The 18787-nt window shown below is 42.0% G+C and overlaps 1 protein-coding gene and 1 long non-coding RNA gene across 3 annotated transcripts in view; one reads left to right on the plus strand and one right to left on the minus strand.

Moving 5' to 3' along the window:
- The window catches only part of LOC146208451 (uncharacterized), a 138407-nt gene that overhangs the window by 10294 nt on the left and 109326 nt on the right, over positions 1-18787 (minus strand). For both annotated transcript variants that reach the window (XR_014704989.1, XR_014704988.1), the window contains 3 exons: positions 13314-13561; positions 13042-13125; positions 10543-10626 (listed from right to left, as the gene is read on the minus strand). This is a non-coding gene — a long non-coding RNA (uncharacterized LOC146208451). The remainder of the gene's footprint in view (positions 1-10542; positions 10627-13041; positions 13126-13313; positions 13562-18787) is intronic.
- Positions 9897-17053, plus strand: LOC146208452 (uncharacterized). Its single transcript, XM_084593838.1, has 3 exons — positions 9897-9977; positions 13322-13637; positions 16971-17053. Exons 1-2 carry the CDS (start codon positions 9932-9934, stop codon positions 13612-13614), a joined length of 339 nt encoding a protein of 112 aa, XP_084449964.1. The 5' UTR covers positions 9897-9931; the 3' UTR covers positions 13615-13637; positions 16971-17053.

Genomic DNA, 18787 nt, shown 5'->3' on the forward strand with positions numbered 1-18787 from the left:
AAAAGCGCCCTCGATGTAGTGCAACGCTTACCGGAGCATAATAATGTAATATTTAACAAGCGCATAGTCTATATTTAAAACGATGACTTCGCCTAATATACCACCCTACTTATGCACATGATGCAACTGACACCGCTGAGCAAAGGTGAATAAACTGAAGATTTCAGAAACTAAGAATTTTCAAGAGACCCTGTTATGACAGACCTTATTTCCTGATTTATTTATGAATGTGTTTATGAAAGCTGAGTTGACAATTAGAAGAGGTACTTCTTTACCAACAGACAATGAGAGGTTAACGTATATTTTTTCAGAATTCCATTCGAGCCTGATTCGCTGTTCACCTTCTTGGTCCCCTGACCGCAGTGTCACCTGAATTAGTGAAGCCTGGAAATAGTATGCATAAAACAAGGTAGTAGCCTGCTTTCTGTTTTACCAACTAGCAGCTAGCTGCTAAGAGAGCAGGTTTTGGTTGATGAAGCAGTTAAACACGAACTTCCATTTTTAGAATGTCTGTGACATCAGCGACCGCAGGTCCCTCGACCTGCTAAATTTCTACCTTCAGTCTTCTGCAGCCTCCTTGATAGGATTGTTTACTAGAAAAAAACGGCGTACGCCATTGCCGCCTCTTTCATAAGGAGGGTCCTACATAGATAAACAGGAATATATATTTCAAGCGCATTCTTGAGTATTTTAAACCATTTGGGACAGGAATATTCTTCAATTTAAATTTCCATGGTAAAAGTGCTCTTAAGGCAAGCCCTAAGCTTACATAGCTACCCCGACAAATTCACACGCTCGATACATAAAGCCTCCATTCTTCGAAACCGTCACGCCACATGCATCAGCATGCTGTTCATTGAAGTCCTTACAAAACATACAGCCTATATGATGAAAAAACATTACTTCGGAACAAAAGAACAACAACCACAATAAACAATTCTTTTCAGTACAGCGACTTAACCTTTGATCCTTCTTTTAACAATTTTGCCGCATTTTTCATCAGGATCTTCACTCACCACACACCTTGATATTTATTGCACCTGTCCCTCTTCATACTAGTTCAAAATTTTATAGATTTTAAAAACTTTGAAAGTATATCACTTTTATTTGGCTCTTTATACCTTGCCCCGGGCGTTGATTCAGCTAAGCTCACACTTAAGAACTATTATCTTTCCACCTTATAATAAGCCTGAGCTGTTAGACTACGTTTATATTCAGTGTCCTCAGATGTGTTCTTTCGTTGTTATGTTGGACCCCATTGTCCGCGGCACTGTGAACACCCTACTACGGACTTAACCAGTGACCACGATTCTACTCGATTCTACTCAGTAAAGGGCTTATTAATTGCCTTCCGCTGTTCCTAGTTTCCTAACTAAATAAAGAAGCTTCTCACAAATATGCAAGAGAAGGCTTGACCACATCCTGACATCCGCACCGTTGTGTTACACAGTAAAAATTGCTTTTCCTTGAAGGGCCATCCCTACTTCACACTGGGGCCAAATTGAAGTGTTCCAGCTAGTGAGTAGAACTTGAGTAGAATTTTATTTTAACAGTTACGAGTAATTAAACGGAAGGTTACGAGATAGAGATGAAGGAAATATCTGGATGAACGTGGGAAAAACAAAATCGTTCTTTTTATATATAGATGTGCTATTTGTGTTTGGATGTTCTTTTTCGTTTATCTGTAGAACAACAGGTGCAAACGTCTCAAACGCGCCGCCTTCCCCCGATGCAAAGTAAAGATGGCAGCTCCATCGCAGCTACAAGATACTAGCAAGAGTGCCCGTTACCAAGACAAGCTATGTACAATCACAAATGTGCCATCTCCTTGAAATGTGGTCTGTGTGGCACTGGAGCACTGGCGTCGCGTATCGACGCCTGGAAAATTTGTAAATGGCCCCCTTTTTCTGATCACTAAAAGGCCAGAACTACCTGGATCAAATTGTTGAACCAGGCCACTGTGAAGATGAGATTTTAGCTGTCAAAATGGTTTCCCGATTTTGTTAATAGTTCATGTAAAAAAAAACCTTTTGTGTGTGCATGTCCCTTTGCATTTGCCAATATTTCCTTGCCAACTGCTTTACATACTTTTAGTTTACACATGGGATGCAGCAGCGCGGCACTCCTTGTTGTTGATATCAGCTTTAGAAACCTTTCGCTAGAATATGACGTCGGAACGCATCTCGAGAGCATCCGGTGCGCATATTAAATTTCCGTTTCTAGCCTCGTGTGTAACCGGTTCTTGGTGTTGCCAACAGGACAATGAAGACCGCTGTCCTGACCGCCGCTGTGCTTCTGCTGTCTGCAGGTAAGACGGACAAAATATTCTCAAGAAGGTCACATGTGGCTTCGTTACACTGCTAATGCCGTATCTGGTTGCAATTAATGTTTCCTGCATGCGCTCTATGCCCATACCCGTTAGCGGCTCATAACGTGATGCAAAGAAGTTGTCAAAAAAAGCGTATTTTGCTGTGCTAGCAAAAGTGTTGGCCACCTCTGAAAGACTATAAGGGGAAAGGGACTCATAGCTCTATTTCAATGATCGTCATGAGAAGAGGTGTACATGGCAGAGTCGCTTCACAACTAGCATTATTTGGGAATCTGTTTACACATTCGATGTTTCTGCACCAACAAATATTTACAGCAAAATAAAAACAACTAATCAACTAGCAGAGTACCAAGATCTGTTGTGCTTAAACATATACTTAAAATAAACAAATTGCAAATTAAGCATCTTCTGCTCGCACGAATCGTAGTTTTCACTGTGACCAACTATGAAACCACTCAAACTTTCAAATCTTACTTTAGGAACGGAGTGGCGTTTCAACAGCTGTCTTGTGAAATTTGTAGTGCTGCTGGTGAAGAGCCAAGCACTTCCCAAGTGAGAGAGATATTCGGAAGGAAGTAAATTTTTATGAAGAACGGTAGGATCATCGTACTCCGGAAGTCGCCGGTGTGGCTTATGTTCTTCGTTCACACATTCATGCGAACGTGTGAAGTGGCGTATCTTACCAGTGCTACAAACGACGATGAGAAAATGGTTCTTTAAAATTGCCTAATTGAAGGATAACTGGTTTACTGGCTATAAAGTTACCCGCTCTGAGGTGCGAGCTACAGTTATCTTCAAGAATTATACATCACAAACGGGACTATTTATATTTTTGCAACCACTGAAGCGGTGTCATTGGTAAGGAATTTCGGTACATTTTGTCAGGCATTATTCTCAACCGATGGGAAAGAACCAGCCATGAAAAGTTAAAATATATGTCAGCTTCAGCCAATTTAGCGCCATTTCGCTGAAGTCAATTGAAGTTTTCACTCATGCGTTAAAAGCGTGCTGGAAAGGAGGTGCAAATCACATTTACCCTTATTAAAAGCTTTCTAATGGAAGCTTGGAAGAGGTTGGGCTAAGTTATCCAAGGCATTAGAAAACCCCAACAAAACTGTTTTTTTTTTTCTCACCCTACCTAAGCAATGTTTCATGTTTGGTTGCTCTAGCAAATGTCCTTTTTGATTGCTAATTTTTTAACTAATGGTTATCTTATAACATAAATTTCTGCGCAGTTCCCTGTTTTTGCCCGCTGTTTATCGACGGTGACGCAGTGGGATTAATTGTGTAACATAACCAGAAGGAACACCGCGGACATACGCCAATAAAGTGAACGAGACATGTGCGTAGAATTCTTGCAAAAATACTGCTAACGTAAAATTAATTGTGTGTACATTGCTGACAGAGTAAAGGAAGCTGATGTGGCGACTGAGATGCTTTAAATGATCTTTGTTGTCCGTGTTTCTGCCCTCTTCTAAGCATTGTATTCTTGCCAACTTGCCCAGATTTCTGCTTGAAACAGCTTTGGCGAGGTGCAGATGGTACTCGCACATGCACAGTACCTGGATTGCGCAGACAAACGACCTTAGCGAATAAAGACGGCGATGTTTGTAGCGCAGCTTGAGCTTTCAGTTATAGGCTCAGTGCTGAACGACCTTGAGATTTGGTATAGAAAAAGTGAAGATTACGGTCTAAGATCTTGGAGCGTTCTTTGTGAATGATGAAAAATTATTCCGAGGAACCACTGTTTGCTAATGACCTCTAGTTAATGAATTCAGTAGTCGAAACTAAAACGTAGTAGCCTGCTTGCGATTGCCAAACGACATTCTAAGTATATATACATATTTTTTTAAGGCTGTCTCGTTACTACGGAGTGTTTTGATTCCTAAAAAAAGTGGCTTTAACCAGTGCTTAGTAGGTGCAGGATGTGTGACAATTTCGTTAAATATTTCGCTTTCGTATTCAGCGAGCTGTAATAAGAGGCGAATATTTCTTAAAACAACCTTTTATTGTGCACTCTACTACACTCATAATGCTAAAACTTCGCAAAGGGCGTAACTTCTGCGCCTGTCCCAAGGCACATACTTGAGCTACTTTACACATTGCGCAGTAAAATTTTGAGGCTGCATGCTCTGCGGGTATTTTAGGAAAAAAGTAGCGCACCAGCACAAATACGAGGGAGGAAGAGACGAGACACAGCGCTGTCTAACAACTGCTAGTTTTATTCAGAGTGCCTGTGTTTACCACTTCTGATAAACCAGAAATGGAAAAACGCGGTTAAATAAGGCAATATACCCTACGATGATACAAGACACTCGTGTTCGTTTTTGATATGGCGGTGGATGGAGTGCTTACGCATGGTGGACCTAGCTTCGCAGTCTCTGAAGCTTCAATGACCTCCCTTTTGACCGTAGTTTTGTGATATTCTACAACCTCACACTTTTCTACCAGCGGATAGCAAGGACAATCCAGGCAATGAACCCCGATATTGCTAGTAGCATTTTTATATTACTGCAGTGTTACCTGAGTCTGTCGTTTAGACAACGACTAGTTTGACAAACACAATAGTCGCCACAGGACACAGGGAAAAAGTAGGCTATGTTGCATTTGCAGGGGGAAAACGTCTTTGGTGCTTCTTGATGCCGACAGGGACAATTTTTACATGCTTTCCCTGTGCATTTACACGTGCGCACATGATACCCAATCGCAGCGGAGCCGAAAATACAATGTTCACTCTCTTTTTTTTCCCGATTCTTTTCAAACTGTGAGAGACTGCATGAAGGTACGCAATAACAGCCACATTTGTTTTTACTTCAAGGAGAAGTAGTGCCCCATTTGAACTTTTTTAACTTCCCCTCGGCTATTGAGGCGAGAATATAATGGAATAACCATAAGTGTGAGCCTCTGAGCCTGGAATGAAGAGTTGTGACGAGTCATATGCAAGCAAGATTTCTTAAAGGCATTGTTAAATCAGGACGCAGCAATACCTCGTTTTACAAGTTTGGAGTGGCTGGAACAGTACGGAAGTAACGGCTTTCCTTCACTAGGTTTGAAGAGCCAGCACACATGTAGATCAGTGAAATAAAGAGTAAAAATAAGAAGCATAATGCAATCATTGGCAGTTATTTCATGAGTAATAGCAAGAGGTTGAAGGACTTTGAGAAAACTGAACAGATCGAATTTACTATGTCAAAACCTGCACGGTCACAATCAGTCAAAATCAAGTAATCATCAACAAAACGGAAAACCTTTGTGACGTTGGAACCCTGGAAACAATCTAAGTTTTCTATCATGCATAGATAGATACAGGTCACTGATCAACGGCGTGATGCACGCTCCTATGCAGATGCCTTCTTTCTGGATGAAGATACGATCATCCCATTCTGCATAAGCAGATTGAAGATAGGTTTGCAGCAAGGTTAGAAAGTTATTCATGAAGGGGCCTGCATTCTGAAAGCCTACCGCTCCGTGACTGTCAATCGCGTCACTAATGCAAGTCATACGGCTGTTATGAGGAATAGAGAATTATAAATCTTTTACGTCAATGGAAAAAGCACACAACCGCCTGTCCTTGTTATCCTTTAGAAAATTAATTGCGTCGTCAGATGACTTGCCCTGGAAGGGATCCTCAATAGTTAGCAAATATTGTTTTTTTTTTTGTAAAAAATCTCCCCAAGCACTTTTGCCACGCGCCATTCTCGAGACATTGGCGTGCAAGGGGACGTCAATTTTGTAGAGGTTTTGCTGCAAAGAACATGTTCAGGTCTTAGTTTTGGGCACTTCTCAATTGAAGGTGAGAACTTCTCTAAATTGAAACTTAAACATAGTTCCTTAACCCTCTTTCTAGCTGTTACGAGGCATTCGCGTCCAGGGAACACTGCAATAATGTAAAAAATGCTGCTTGCAATATCGGAATTTATTGCAGTGATTGTGCTTGTCATGCGCTGTTCGACAAGTGTGAAATTGTGGCATATTACAAAGATACGGTCACAAGAGAGATCGCTGAGGTTTAAGAGATTGCGAAGCTAGATCCGGCATGCGTTAGTACTCCATCCCTCACCGTCTAAAAAAAAAAAAGGAAACACGAGTTTCCTGCATCAGCTTTTGTCTTATTGTCCTGTTTTCCCGTGTTGTTTTCTTCCTTTACCAAAGGTGACTACTTGTACTAAATCAGAAGCACCCTGAATAAAACTATCAGTTGTTAGTAAGCGCTGTATCTCGTACCTTCCTCCCTCGTGTTTGTGGTGATGCAATGCTCCTTCCCTACAATGTCGTACCAATACACCCATCAGTCCACGCTGTTGCCCTAAATCTATACGCAGTCGTGTTAAGAAAAGTGTTTGAAATTGAATAGTTGGTGATTAAGGACGCTTCAGATTGTCATTGAAATGCCCACTGTATTTAAAGTAGCTGTACATTGCATAATTTAGTTTGGTCGTTTTTGAGGTAGGTGGCGGGATACTGTGTACCTCTCGTCACACAACCGCCGCGAAAAGCTGCTTTCATGTGCTACTTACTGTCTGTGTCAGAAAATCGCGAAGTCTTAGACTGCAGCCTTAGATCTACTAAAGATTGTAGCAGCTGGAGCACCGTCAACCACTTCGTTTTAGAAAGCGTAATAATTTCGAATTCCCACGTCGTATCTATCTAACAGCGTGACCCTTTCTGCTTTCCTAATGACGTTCCGAGGATTTGGACGGCGTCCCTGCCTGCGTGAGCGTAGCGTATCATAAATAGCAGCTCCCGTGTTTAATCAGCTTCTGATGGATATCAGCTACAGATAACTTGCCCTCTACGTTTAGGGCGCTCGTTCTTATCCTGGCGCCCAATGGTGCGTTAAAACTTTAGACGTTTCATAGCCTTGGGGACGTCTGTCATAGCTTTAGTTGCTTTGGGACGTTAAACCCAATAAAACAAAGAAAACCATAGGTAGATGCGGTACTCCTTTTGTAGTTTTCTTTACATCTTTGAAGAGAAAGGTGATTTGAAATAGCGAAAAGTTTCCTGAAATGAAGTCGCCATCAAGCTTGGGGGGTTAATTCAGGTTCATCACAGGGCCATAAATACCAGTGTGTGGCTGTGCTTAGGGGGAACGCAAAGCCGGTCTTAGAGAAAGCGCTAGAATGTTTCTGTAGTGAACATATGAGGTCGCCTGGTCCCGCTAAGTTGGTATGGTGTCACGTGCTTTGCAAGTCAATATCGCCAATTGTATGTGACTGTCGACAAAAGAGCAATCCTTTTAAAGTAACTACAGACGGAGATCTGAATTATAGGTCTTGTAAGTGCTGTAAAGAGCATATCATTTAAAAGTTACTTAATCGATGGGAAAATTAACTGCCAATCAAACGGCGTTATACGAGGAATCTGGTACTAAACAGTTCGTAATATAACAAAGATGAAATGTGGTTGTACGGGAAATCCCCAATACTGTACATTCTGCAAGCGCTAATTTTTGTCCCACTACCTTCCATCCTTACTAAACAAATGCATACATAAATTAGTTTGTATAGCAAACAGATTATGTTCTTATTTTTGTAATAAATAGGTTGTAGTTTCTCGTTATTTAGCCACCATGCTCTGCTCCTTACGTAGCTCTGCCAGGGTACTTGTTCATATATTTCTAATCGGTAAGCATGATGAAACGCGACGAATCTAGCCCTTTACCTTCTCCGAGACCACGCGTCCTCATCTCTTCTGCACATCGCCTTCTCTGCTACACAGAATTTATATTAGTAAAATAATTTTTTCGTCACTCTGGCCTAGGTTGCAAATGGGATGGGTTTTCTCAATAGTAGTTCTGCTCTGCCGCATTTATAGTATTCATGTATATCGCAACTAAGCAAAAGCAGTCGGAGTCTTGATCAAAAATAGCCGGAATTCCCGAACAAGTATGGTATTAAACTCATAAGAATATGGTTGTCGCTTCTGGTAGAAATTATTTTGAAAAGCGATCGTTAAAGTATTTGTTTAATCATGACTGTGAGACAGCGCCTCGCATAGCAGAAGGCCACAAAATAGTGCATTCTGCATTATGAGAAATTTTTAGGGGACCCATATCCGAGATCAGTAGCTTAAACATATTAGGCCCTTGGTCTCTCTTGTTATCTTCTAATATTTTCACCTTTTTAACATCGATAATCTGGGTTATAAAACTTGTTCAGCAGCACTCACGGTCTCGTCATGGATTATATCTTATCCTAACTAGCTGCAACTCAGCCTGCACGCCACATGACTCATAGGGTAATGAGGTCGTACATATAACTATCGTATTTCGATAGTTATTAAATATCCTGATACAACCCACACTTTAAACTTGTTTCACTCGGCTTCAATGTTACCTTGCAGCGGCAATGGGGAATGGCAGGCTATATTCTTTTGCAGGTCGACATTTGCCGCTTTGGACAACGTTGCTTTCACCAACAAGTACACTGCATCAGAGATCCCTGTCCCCCGATTCCTTGATGTGAGTAAATAAAGTGAACTCGCGCATGATTTAATAGCACTATTGAATCTACGACGATCTTGCCTGTATCTTTACTGGAAAAGACTAAATAACTATATGTATATTACTACGAAAAAGCTAACTCGGACCCCCTGACCCTCAATTCTAAAGACTGCCCAGTCCGAGAAATGTATGCAACGAATCTCCATACACAGCTCGCAGTTTCATGAATCTAGTTTCCAGTTTAGTGCAAAACCTATTTTCGTACATATCCTTTTTTGCAAATTTGTGATATTCCAGCTGTGACAGAAAGATGCCACGCTGATAAAGCACCTCAAAATGGACTTCTTATGGGGCCAATAAAAATGGACGCATTCGAAGCATCCTCGGCACCTCTAAGCTTCTTCTCTAACTTCATTATTTTTCTTTTTTTCTCTGTGACCCCCCCCCCCCCCCCTTTAAGCTGATAGCAACTTTTGTTTTTCAACGCCGGCACTCGAAGGGCGGCAAAACAAGAAGGCAATGGCCCTGGAGCGTTGCACTGAGATTCCGGCTTCTTTATGCGGAAAATACCTGACTTGGCAGTGTCTCCCTGCATGCCAAGAACCAGATGAATACAAGGTGAGAGCACAGTTAAGTGCTAAATAGTAACACGATTTAGACGTTCTTCTTTAGGAGCCTACGATTCATCTCTTACACAAGCTTGACATTAGTTTAAGGATTACCTAAACGCAAATGTCTCAAAAGAAACCTAAAGTTAACCTCTCTTTAAAGCTATGAAGCAAATGGGCCAAAACGACTGCGAGATGTTTGTGGGCAACACGCGCTGAGATAACGCAAGGCGAATAGCAAATTGTCGGCTCAATGTCATTTAGCGCGCGTAAGCAGGTTCGTTCTTTCTGCAGCCCGTTCTCTCGTCTGCAGCAGGTCAAAAGCCCATGCGAGCCCTTTTTTGCGCAAGATAATCAAGGCCGTCCGGAAGATATCCCTTCGTGTTTTTATTCCTTCTTCCAGCTGCGTGGTAAGGATGTTTGACTGGTCGGTGGAAGCGTCCGTCTGTGTGTGTATCGCATATTAAGAAGGGCTTCTCTCATATAAGGCTGTCTCTTGATTCGCGTTGGGCATTCAGTCTGTGCCTGCTGCTCAGAAAGAACTCCACAATGAAGGCATTGGTCTTAACCCTGGCAGTCGTTCTGTTTTCAGCAGGTAAGTGAAATGGCGCATTGTGCTTATTTTATGCTTCGGTGAAAGGCAGTAGTTTCAATTCAGCTGGTATTCAAGTTGTATAAACAGTATATTCGTCTAATAACTTATAAATACAATAGCGCATTTGGAATTGGGAAAACATGAAGTGAAAATGATTGAAAATTTTATGCAGTAAATATCAGATGTAAATGAAGAGATCTGACCCCTGCGGCCACAGCTGATATTAAGAAATCGCCTATTGTTAGTGCGTATGTCCATGCGGATGATGGTCATTACCTAACTTAAAAGGTATCTTGTTATAGCAGTAGGCATCATATTTTAATTCACAGTTTATTGTCCTTCCAAACAAATTACACCAAGAAATAACTGGAAAATGGCGGCAGAGGTCCAGTGTCTTTTATGAATAATGAGGAACATCTACTTTATCGACATTATATGCAGTACTGGCTGCAGCTGCTGCTACGTAAATGTGCATACATGCGTGCGCGCGTATGTGTATGAGGTGGGGGGGGGGGGATCACATCATAGAAGCATCAACAAAGAGCAGTTGCCTCTTCAGGCTCACCCAGTAGGAGTAGCTGGACTTGTTGCCTTGAGCGGTTTAGGTCAGTGGTGCCTCATAGCATAGTGTCCGCCAATATTGCACAAACTGGAGCGCCAACAAAACAAGGAGAGGCCAAAATTATAATAAGAGCACTGACAACATTATTCATAATTTTCGACATGTTAGCAATTTCTTACACTGTATATGTGATTGCTAAGCCCACTCTATATATGGTGAAAGGCGAATCCCCAGCGTGCACCTAATCTTGTTGAGACAAAGCGTGGAAGAACTAGCGAGCTGAACGTATCTGCCATCACTAAGGTAACCAAACATTTGAAGACCGCAGCCCCATTAAGTTGGCTTTAAGGGTATGAAAAGGGTGAAAAAGAATATCGATAGCGAAGAACCGCAGCAGCAACCGCTATGCTAACTCGATGCGTATAGTGAGCGTAGGAACTTTAAAATTCTGGCTTTCGGCTAGTGTGCCCTAGAAAAGCTTATGGCTCGCAAGGTATTACACTGCAATCTCAGCATTTGATTTTCTTAAGGGAACGTATAAATGTCACCTGATAGTTCCAAAATTTACTATGTATGACTCAAGAAAGTTTTGTTCTTTGCTAAGCCATTGATAAAATGTGCAAATATTGCAACTAGGCTGGATTTGTGTCTGTCGGACTTTGAATTCACTATCAAAAACATTGAGTATAGATTGGCAAGCCAATATGACATTAATCAGTGTGCACTGCCTGCAGCCACTCCCCAGGTCACTACAACGCCTTCTTGAATTGGTCCATTTTGATGCGACTAGATAAGTGCACCATCATTCTCTTTTTCTGTTTCATATCGCTCTCAAGGTATGTCTTCAGGCTGACAATAAAGGTGCATTGAAAACACATGCCAATGCCGAAGCAGCTTGCAACGAAATCGCCATGCCATGTATTGCTGCTTTAAAAAATTTGAAATAAGAGGGGGTAAACTCTCCGCGAGGCATGCATGCAATCAGGGCTCCCGCATGTTCTCTTGTGTCGAGCATAAACCCGCGATTGGCTAGCAACACTATACACTCTGCCAGTCGATATAGATTTCCGTTAACGCGTATGATATGTAGTGAGGAGCTGCGCAAGTGGGTTACTTCGAGTTATATCTCGCCTTATAATAAATCACAAAATACACGATGCTGAAAGCATGCCCACATAAATATTCAGCAAGGTTTAAGGTTCATACTGTCATCTTCAGCGCAACGGCTATATGTCAAGTGTACCCATGACGTCACTGAAGATGTAAAAGATTTATCCGACTCAATACGAAGTTTAGCTGCACCTGGAGGAGCCGTCATAGAGGGCTCTAGCGGAGACTGCACGAAGCGTAGTCCGATCCGTCAGATTACGCTGGTCATCCGTATCAAAGATAGATAACACATATTCTCATTGAGCGGAGATGAGGCCATAGAATGTAAGGACTGCCTGATTGACGTGGTGAGTCCGAGAGGGGTTGTATAGGTGAATGCATTCAATACAATGCAGCAATGAGTAGAGTGGAATGTGGGGTGGGGTTTCTTCAGGAAACCCAAATTTCTGCATGCCTTGGCTTGTAGATGATGGCCTTAGCTCGCGTGAATCGTTTGTATAAGAATGGATATCGTTTGTATTGGAATGGAGAAAATGGCTGCTGGTTCTGCTTTCAATGGGACGGTGGGTGTTATTGACGCTGTCATGAATTATCTAGGGTTTTGCCGATTAAGCTAATGGGACAGCTTTGGGATCAGTGCAGTGAGCTGACTGGGAGTAGCAGACGTAAGGTAATTTGCTATTGGTCGAACTCACTGCGTTTGCCTACACTTTTCTTCACCCAATATGGTGCACGTGGAGCGTATTACTGCAAACGTGGACGGTTTGTAGGTGTTGCTCTATTATTTAGAGAGTGCAGTCAGGAGGTTCTGGTGGGCTCTAAGGACGGGATGTTGGAGTTTTTGCGGCATGTAATGTGCGTTAGCGCTGAAGGTTAGGCGCATAATTTATTTTCATTGTAGGCTTGTAATAGTTGTGCGCTAATTCTATAGGGTACAATGATGTTGAACTGCACAATAGATGTGGACGCCATTAAGACAAGCAAAAGGCATAATTGCTTTTTCAACAAAAATGATACATTCATCTAGTTTTCTCAGGATGAAGTTTTAATGTGGAGTATATGTGGCACGGACGATTAAAACTCTCTTGGACAAATCACTTTAAGACATTTTCTTGAGATTTTCTTGAGTAGCCTCTTGTAATGAGTCTGATGCTCTTTGCTGTCGACTGATGGGGAAGGGGCAGGTATGGCTAGCGATGTCATCTTGCTGTATGTGGAATCCGTGTATGCGTACACATATGGGTGGTACCATAGGAATGAGAAAGTTGCCTAGCTCTTGTGCGAAATGAGGTGCTGCTACACGGTAGCATTGTCGTTTCTGGCCCGAAAAAGAAGCATCGACTGAACTGCAGAGCAGCTTCACTCCACTATTCGGTGTAGTTCTGGACTTACGCTTGCTGTCTGTAGGCCTGACATCCTTGCATGCTGACCACAAAGGCTGACTTAGCGTCTGTAGTTTCAGGGTCCCCTCCTGCACTGTAAAATTGAATTTGGTTAGCGAAGAGGAAGGACGCTTGTGGCGTGCCACAATTATGCACGAGAAATGTTTGTGCTCGGATTGTGCGAATTCCAATATTTGCGTGCAGGTTTTTGAGGCAGATAATAAAATAATTGTTCTTCTAGTTTGCACTTGGAAGAGCGAAAACAAAAAACAGCAATTGTACTTGTTCAGTGCTGCTGGTAGAAGCTCAGCGAAGGCCCGGTGGAGGCGGATTTCCGGGAAGACCAGGAGGTGGATTTCCGGGACGCCCAGGAGGAGGCGGCGGATATCCCGGACGACCAGGTGGTGGAGGATACCCAGTAGGCCCGGGTGGCGGCGGATATCCGGGACGACCAGGGGGTGGAGGATTCCCAGGCTCCGGTGGAGGTGGATATCCTGGACGCCCAGGAGGGGGTGGATTCCATGGAGGCTCTGGAGGAGGCAGACGCCCGGGCCGACCAGGAGGTGGTGGATTCCAAGGATGATCCGGAGGCGGCGGCGGAACAGAGTAAGAAACGTACTGCAGTTACTCAGAGTATCAGAGTAAAATTCTCCTTAGCTCTAGGGGGCTCAAATTGATTTCTGACAAATGCTTTGGAGATGCGAAATAATTTAGAGAGAATAAGCAGCATGAGGATCTGTTTATGTGAAGTATTCGTTAAACTTTCGTCTCAGGGAAACATTGTGACCGGTGTGGAAAAATTCGTCCTTAATGCCTAGTAGTCTTCATCTAATCCGCATATATTGATTGTTATATACGCTCCTCTGAACGTTCCTAGGCAGCAGGGTTTTTTCTGGGCCTTAAGAATGAACCGTATATTAAACAGAACTTGAAATTTATAACCGATAATAAAAACTTTCGGTACAACCCCTTCAATACTACGAAATAAATTGCTGTTATTAAATCCCCTTTTATCCTTTTTGATTTTTTGTAAAATGTTTTGCACGGTAATAATGAACACAATAACTTGCATTAGTATAGAGAAAGAGGCTTAAATCTACAGCCTCGAATGAACGCTGAGCAGAGTGCCTGAATGTTTGCATAATTATTTAAATTATCTCTTGTTAGTTTTGCAACAACCTTGCTCGGACGTTACTCACTGACAGTTATTCTGGCCACGATAGGTTCGCGCTCTTCTTTCCTGTGGCTAAATTTTATGCTGTCAATATACGTTTTGGCAAGTGCGAGGGCATTGAGCCAATAAGCCCTGAATGCTTCAGAGGGACGTCTAACCACGTAATAAACGGCTTCTTAGGACTGATGCGCTTCTAATGCATGCGAATTGTATCCGCTTTTAAGTTATTGAAACGCGGGAGAAACATTTTTATCTGCGTTGTGGATTGCACATTCAGATCTGTGTGTTTATCGATGTATGTTACATATAAAGCGGCATCTGTCATCATGATGAACCCAACGTTTTAGCCCAGTGCAGTGAATGGGTTCACAACTTTATAACTGGCTCTGTGCAATCTTTTTATGGCTCCCAATTCTCAGCGTTACATAAAGAATGCTCAGCCAGCAAAGTCCACGACAAATTGTATCAGCATATTTTTTTATAAAATCTTGTGTCACTGGACTACATTAGTCAGTTTGTAATTAGGACTTCAATATTTAGCGTTTCATTCACGGAACGCTTCTCTAATTGTTCTAATGTAAAGCGTGAATTGGCCAGATGCGTAACACACATTTCGCAATAGAAGAAATATGGCTGTTTCCTTATTTTGCCACTAGCGCTTTCGTGTGATTGAGAATACTGCTGAGGTTCTGCAGGTTGCAATACTTGGTACTTTTCTGGTTTCGTGATGTGCTTCTACTGCCTCAGAGTATTTCGCTACCGCATTCGATGCTGCAAATGGATTTACTTATGTGCTTAACAGATGCACGACAAATGCACGAGCCAATTAGCAGAGAATAGCCAGGTACATATTTCTGCCCTGTGTGGGAGAGAGTGATGGCAGATTATATTAAAGGGCATTACTCTTCCGAAAGCATGAATCAGCTCTGCGATGGCTACCTAATTTTTTTCTTCAGACAGTTTAAGTTCTCTAGACATTTGCGGAGCCTGACATTTGTGAGCCTCGCGGTCGATAGCTCAAGAAAGTACAGATTTGTGTAGTCATATATTGAAATGTTTCCCAAACTTTCAGTAAGGCATAAGGTTCTTAACAATACTAAAACTATAAAAGAGGCCAATACTCTCCAGCTTCCAATGTCAAGAACGGCGGTGCACAAAAAAAGAAACGACACGAAGAGAGTGGAAACGTGTCTATACTGTCCTCGTGTCGTCTTTTTTGCGTATTCATTAGAAGAATCAAGCCAACAAGCTCGACAACAGCCGCTGCTACTTTTCCTCTTGCATAGATAAACCGCTTGTGCACAACAGAATTTGGGTAGACCTGCGCATGAGAACATAAGCAGCTGTGCTTTTAAAAAGTAAATTTTAGAAGTATCAGAAGTTGAATGCTTCCCTTTAGTTTTGTGAGAATATGGATTTTTTGTTAATGGGCACCACGATTTAGTAATTTGTTAAAGTGAGGATTACTAAGTTAATACTGACTTATTAAATTGTAGCCTGAACATTACCATTAAATTATGCCAATCGTATGCACAAACTCGCGCTTAATCCTACCCCTTACGTTCGCCCTCTTACTACTAAGCAGACACACCACTCTCATGTCCTTTCCTTGGCGCCTCACTTTGCAAGCACCAACTTATACAAATTCTCCTTTTTCCCTAATACAATTGCAGATTAGAATAGTTTGCATGCTCTTTCTCTTAAATATTTAGATTTGCTATATTTAAGTATATAATGAGTTATGAAAAATTGCTTCCTGTTCGATCTTGGGTGTTGGTTTTGATTGCGTCAGTTTTTTATTGTGCTCATATCTGATGTGTAGTAATAACCGCTTCCGCTGGTCTACTAAATGTGTTGGGGTGTTTTGTACCTTGTGATTTCATGCTTTTTTGAATTGTATGTAACTGTATGCCACTCCCTCTTGGGCGCTCAGCCTGCTTTACGTTCTAAATAAATAAATAAATTTGTGGTAGCAAGAAGCTTCCTGCTGACATGCAGTCTGCATTAAAAAATGTCAGATATATTCACGGTTACTCTTGTGCAGAAAGTTTCGCAAATGTTTGGCATGTAGTCGAGAAGTGGTCTTAATTAAGACATTTTGTTCAACTTTATAAGCTTTAATGAACCTTTTTATCCCACGAAATTAACTATGACATTTAACACTGATCACTAGAAGAGATGTACCGCCAAAACGGAGAGCACACAGACAGATAGAAGGGACAATGGGAATCTGTCTTTGTGCGGTCCATTCTGGCATACATCCTTTGAACCAAAATTGGGCAAACTGGCCCCCCAGCTTGTACTATTTAACACTGAGTTGACCGTTATGTTGCATACAATGGCTGCATTTTGTCAATTGAAGAGCCCTGTGGCAAATACATCCATTGCGGCTGCCTAATCGTGCTCATGCCGCGGGGCTTATAGCGAAAAAAACACAAAGGCGTGAGTAGGCTTTTTTTATCCATATGCAAATATATAGCAGATGCCAAGTCTTCGTACATTTACAATATGCAACCATGTTACAGTTTTCGGCATGCATGCTTCGACGCTCTCTGGCGGTGCATTTAGATTATAAGGCTTAGCCTTTGATTTTCCTATGTGAATTGTGCACTGCCGCAGTACACAATGCTCACTATAATAATTCGTTTAGTTTACTATATTGAAAGAACATTTGTGCATGATCATTGCGTTTATGATTGGGATTTCGTAAGGTATTATTGCCTATAAAATTTTGAAATTATCAACGCACTTTTCTTATTTTTCAGGCATGTTGAAAATCTCCCAGTAAACAGAAGATGACTTGAAGAATATTACCATCGTTCACTTCAAGGTTGTTGATGCAAATAAAACAGATTTCAATTTGTGTGACTTGTGCTACTTGAACAGTAACACTCGCGGGTTTGCTTGAAATGAAGACGTTCCTTCTAACCGTTAAGCTAACAGTGTAGCACTATCAGTCCAGAAAATACTAGCTTTTTGAAAAGTAGTCATGCCACAAAACAATCGATTGATACTGCTGCTCCTGGATTTAGCGCCTAGGCCGTCTTCTCGCGGCTTTATTAAAACAACGGTGCGGGTGCGACGAGACTATAGGCCCCATTCTTTGTGAGTGCGCCATATACAGCAAGGAAAGACAGTGTCTATGCCGTGCGCTGGAGCGTCTAGATGGACGCCCACTAACTGAAATTAAGATCCTAGGTCCCTGGCCACGGCGATCGTCTGCGGTGAAGGCCTCCCTAGCACTGCTTCGCTTTATGAAAAGCACAGGACTGATCGAAAGGCTATGATTTTTTATGTTACATAATATGACTGTGATGTGACTGTATTGTCATCACCCATCTCTCTCTCATCCACAACTTTTATACCCACCTACTCCTCTCCCACAGTGCAGGGTAGCAAACCAGTTCCTTTACCGGTTAACCTCCCTGCCTTTCCTCCTCATCTTCCTCCTCCTCCTATTAAAACAATCGATATTCACGCAGAAGGTTTTCGCGATGATGCAGCTATCATACCTGGCTCGGACCTTTGCTCAGTTGACGAGCATTACTAAGTGTAGTATAATAATAGTCGGAAGGGTTAAGCAACCGCCAGCAGTCTAGCGATCGACCTCGTAGGCTACGTACGTTTTTCCTTTCTCTCTAACATTTATACAAATGAAACTTCAGAGTAAATCAGATAAAAAATTAGATTGAAAATTGTGGTTGCTTCCGCGATTACATGTGTCGCCCGCGTCCCTATTATGCATGGGAATGTCATCACTGTTTTCTTTCTATTTGAGCGATATTAGTGTGCCCTTTATCAAAATGGTAATGCCTCTTGTTGAGTCTCCTTAAATGATTCATTTAAGTGCAGTCTACGTTTTCTTTGCGCAAAATTCGATTTGAACATTAAAATATCTGAGGCCTATAGCTGACATTGAGTGCAGTTGGCTTCACTATGAAAACGATTGCCCAAAAGTAATTAATTATGAAATTTTCTGACATCTGAACCTTGATAGGACGGCTATATGAGCAGGAGTCCGAGAAAGAGTGGATTTAGCATCCGGACAAATTACAAACGAGGCGATTCCTGAGACTGTACATTAAATATGCATCTATCGTGTTTACCTTTATTACTATCTACCTTTTGCAGTTTTTGATATTAATTAACCGCAGTATAAAACAAGGTCGGCAATGTTTACCCTGACGATGTGTTAAGACAGTTTAACCTTCGCTTTTCCAACTGAACCTAACCGGACACACGGTGAGGAGAGGGGAAGAAGTGGTTCAATCAGTCTTTCTTTTTTGGAAAATTAACTGCAGCCACAAGTATACCTGCACCCATTACTACAATTATTTGGCGTCCAAGGAACATTTCATACAGCTTCGCGCTGTTGTGTTGCAGACAGTAATTTGCCGCATTGGTTAACGTTGCATCACCAACACTTGCAGAGTATACCGTTGTCCCAGATTTCTCGATGTCCGCCCAATACAAAGTCACGATCGAAAACAAGACGCTAGTACTGAGCAGAGAACGAAAAGATGACATACGTTTCAGAGGGCCTGACCAGGGTCGATTTCAGTGTTATTTGTAGTCTAACTAC

This window comes from Amblyomma maculatum, chromosome 1, assembly GCF_055883805.1.
Source record: "Amblyomma maculatum isolate TAMU_Amacu chromosome 1, ASM5588380v1, whole genome shotgun sequence".
Lineage (NCBI taxonomy): Eukaryota > Metazoa > Arthropoda > Arachnida > Ixodida > Ixodidae > Amblyomma > Amblyomma maculatum.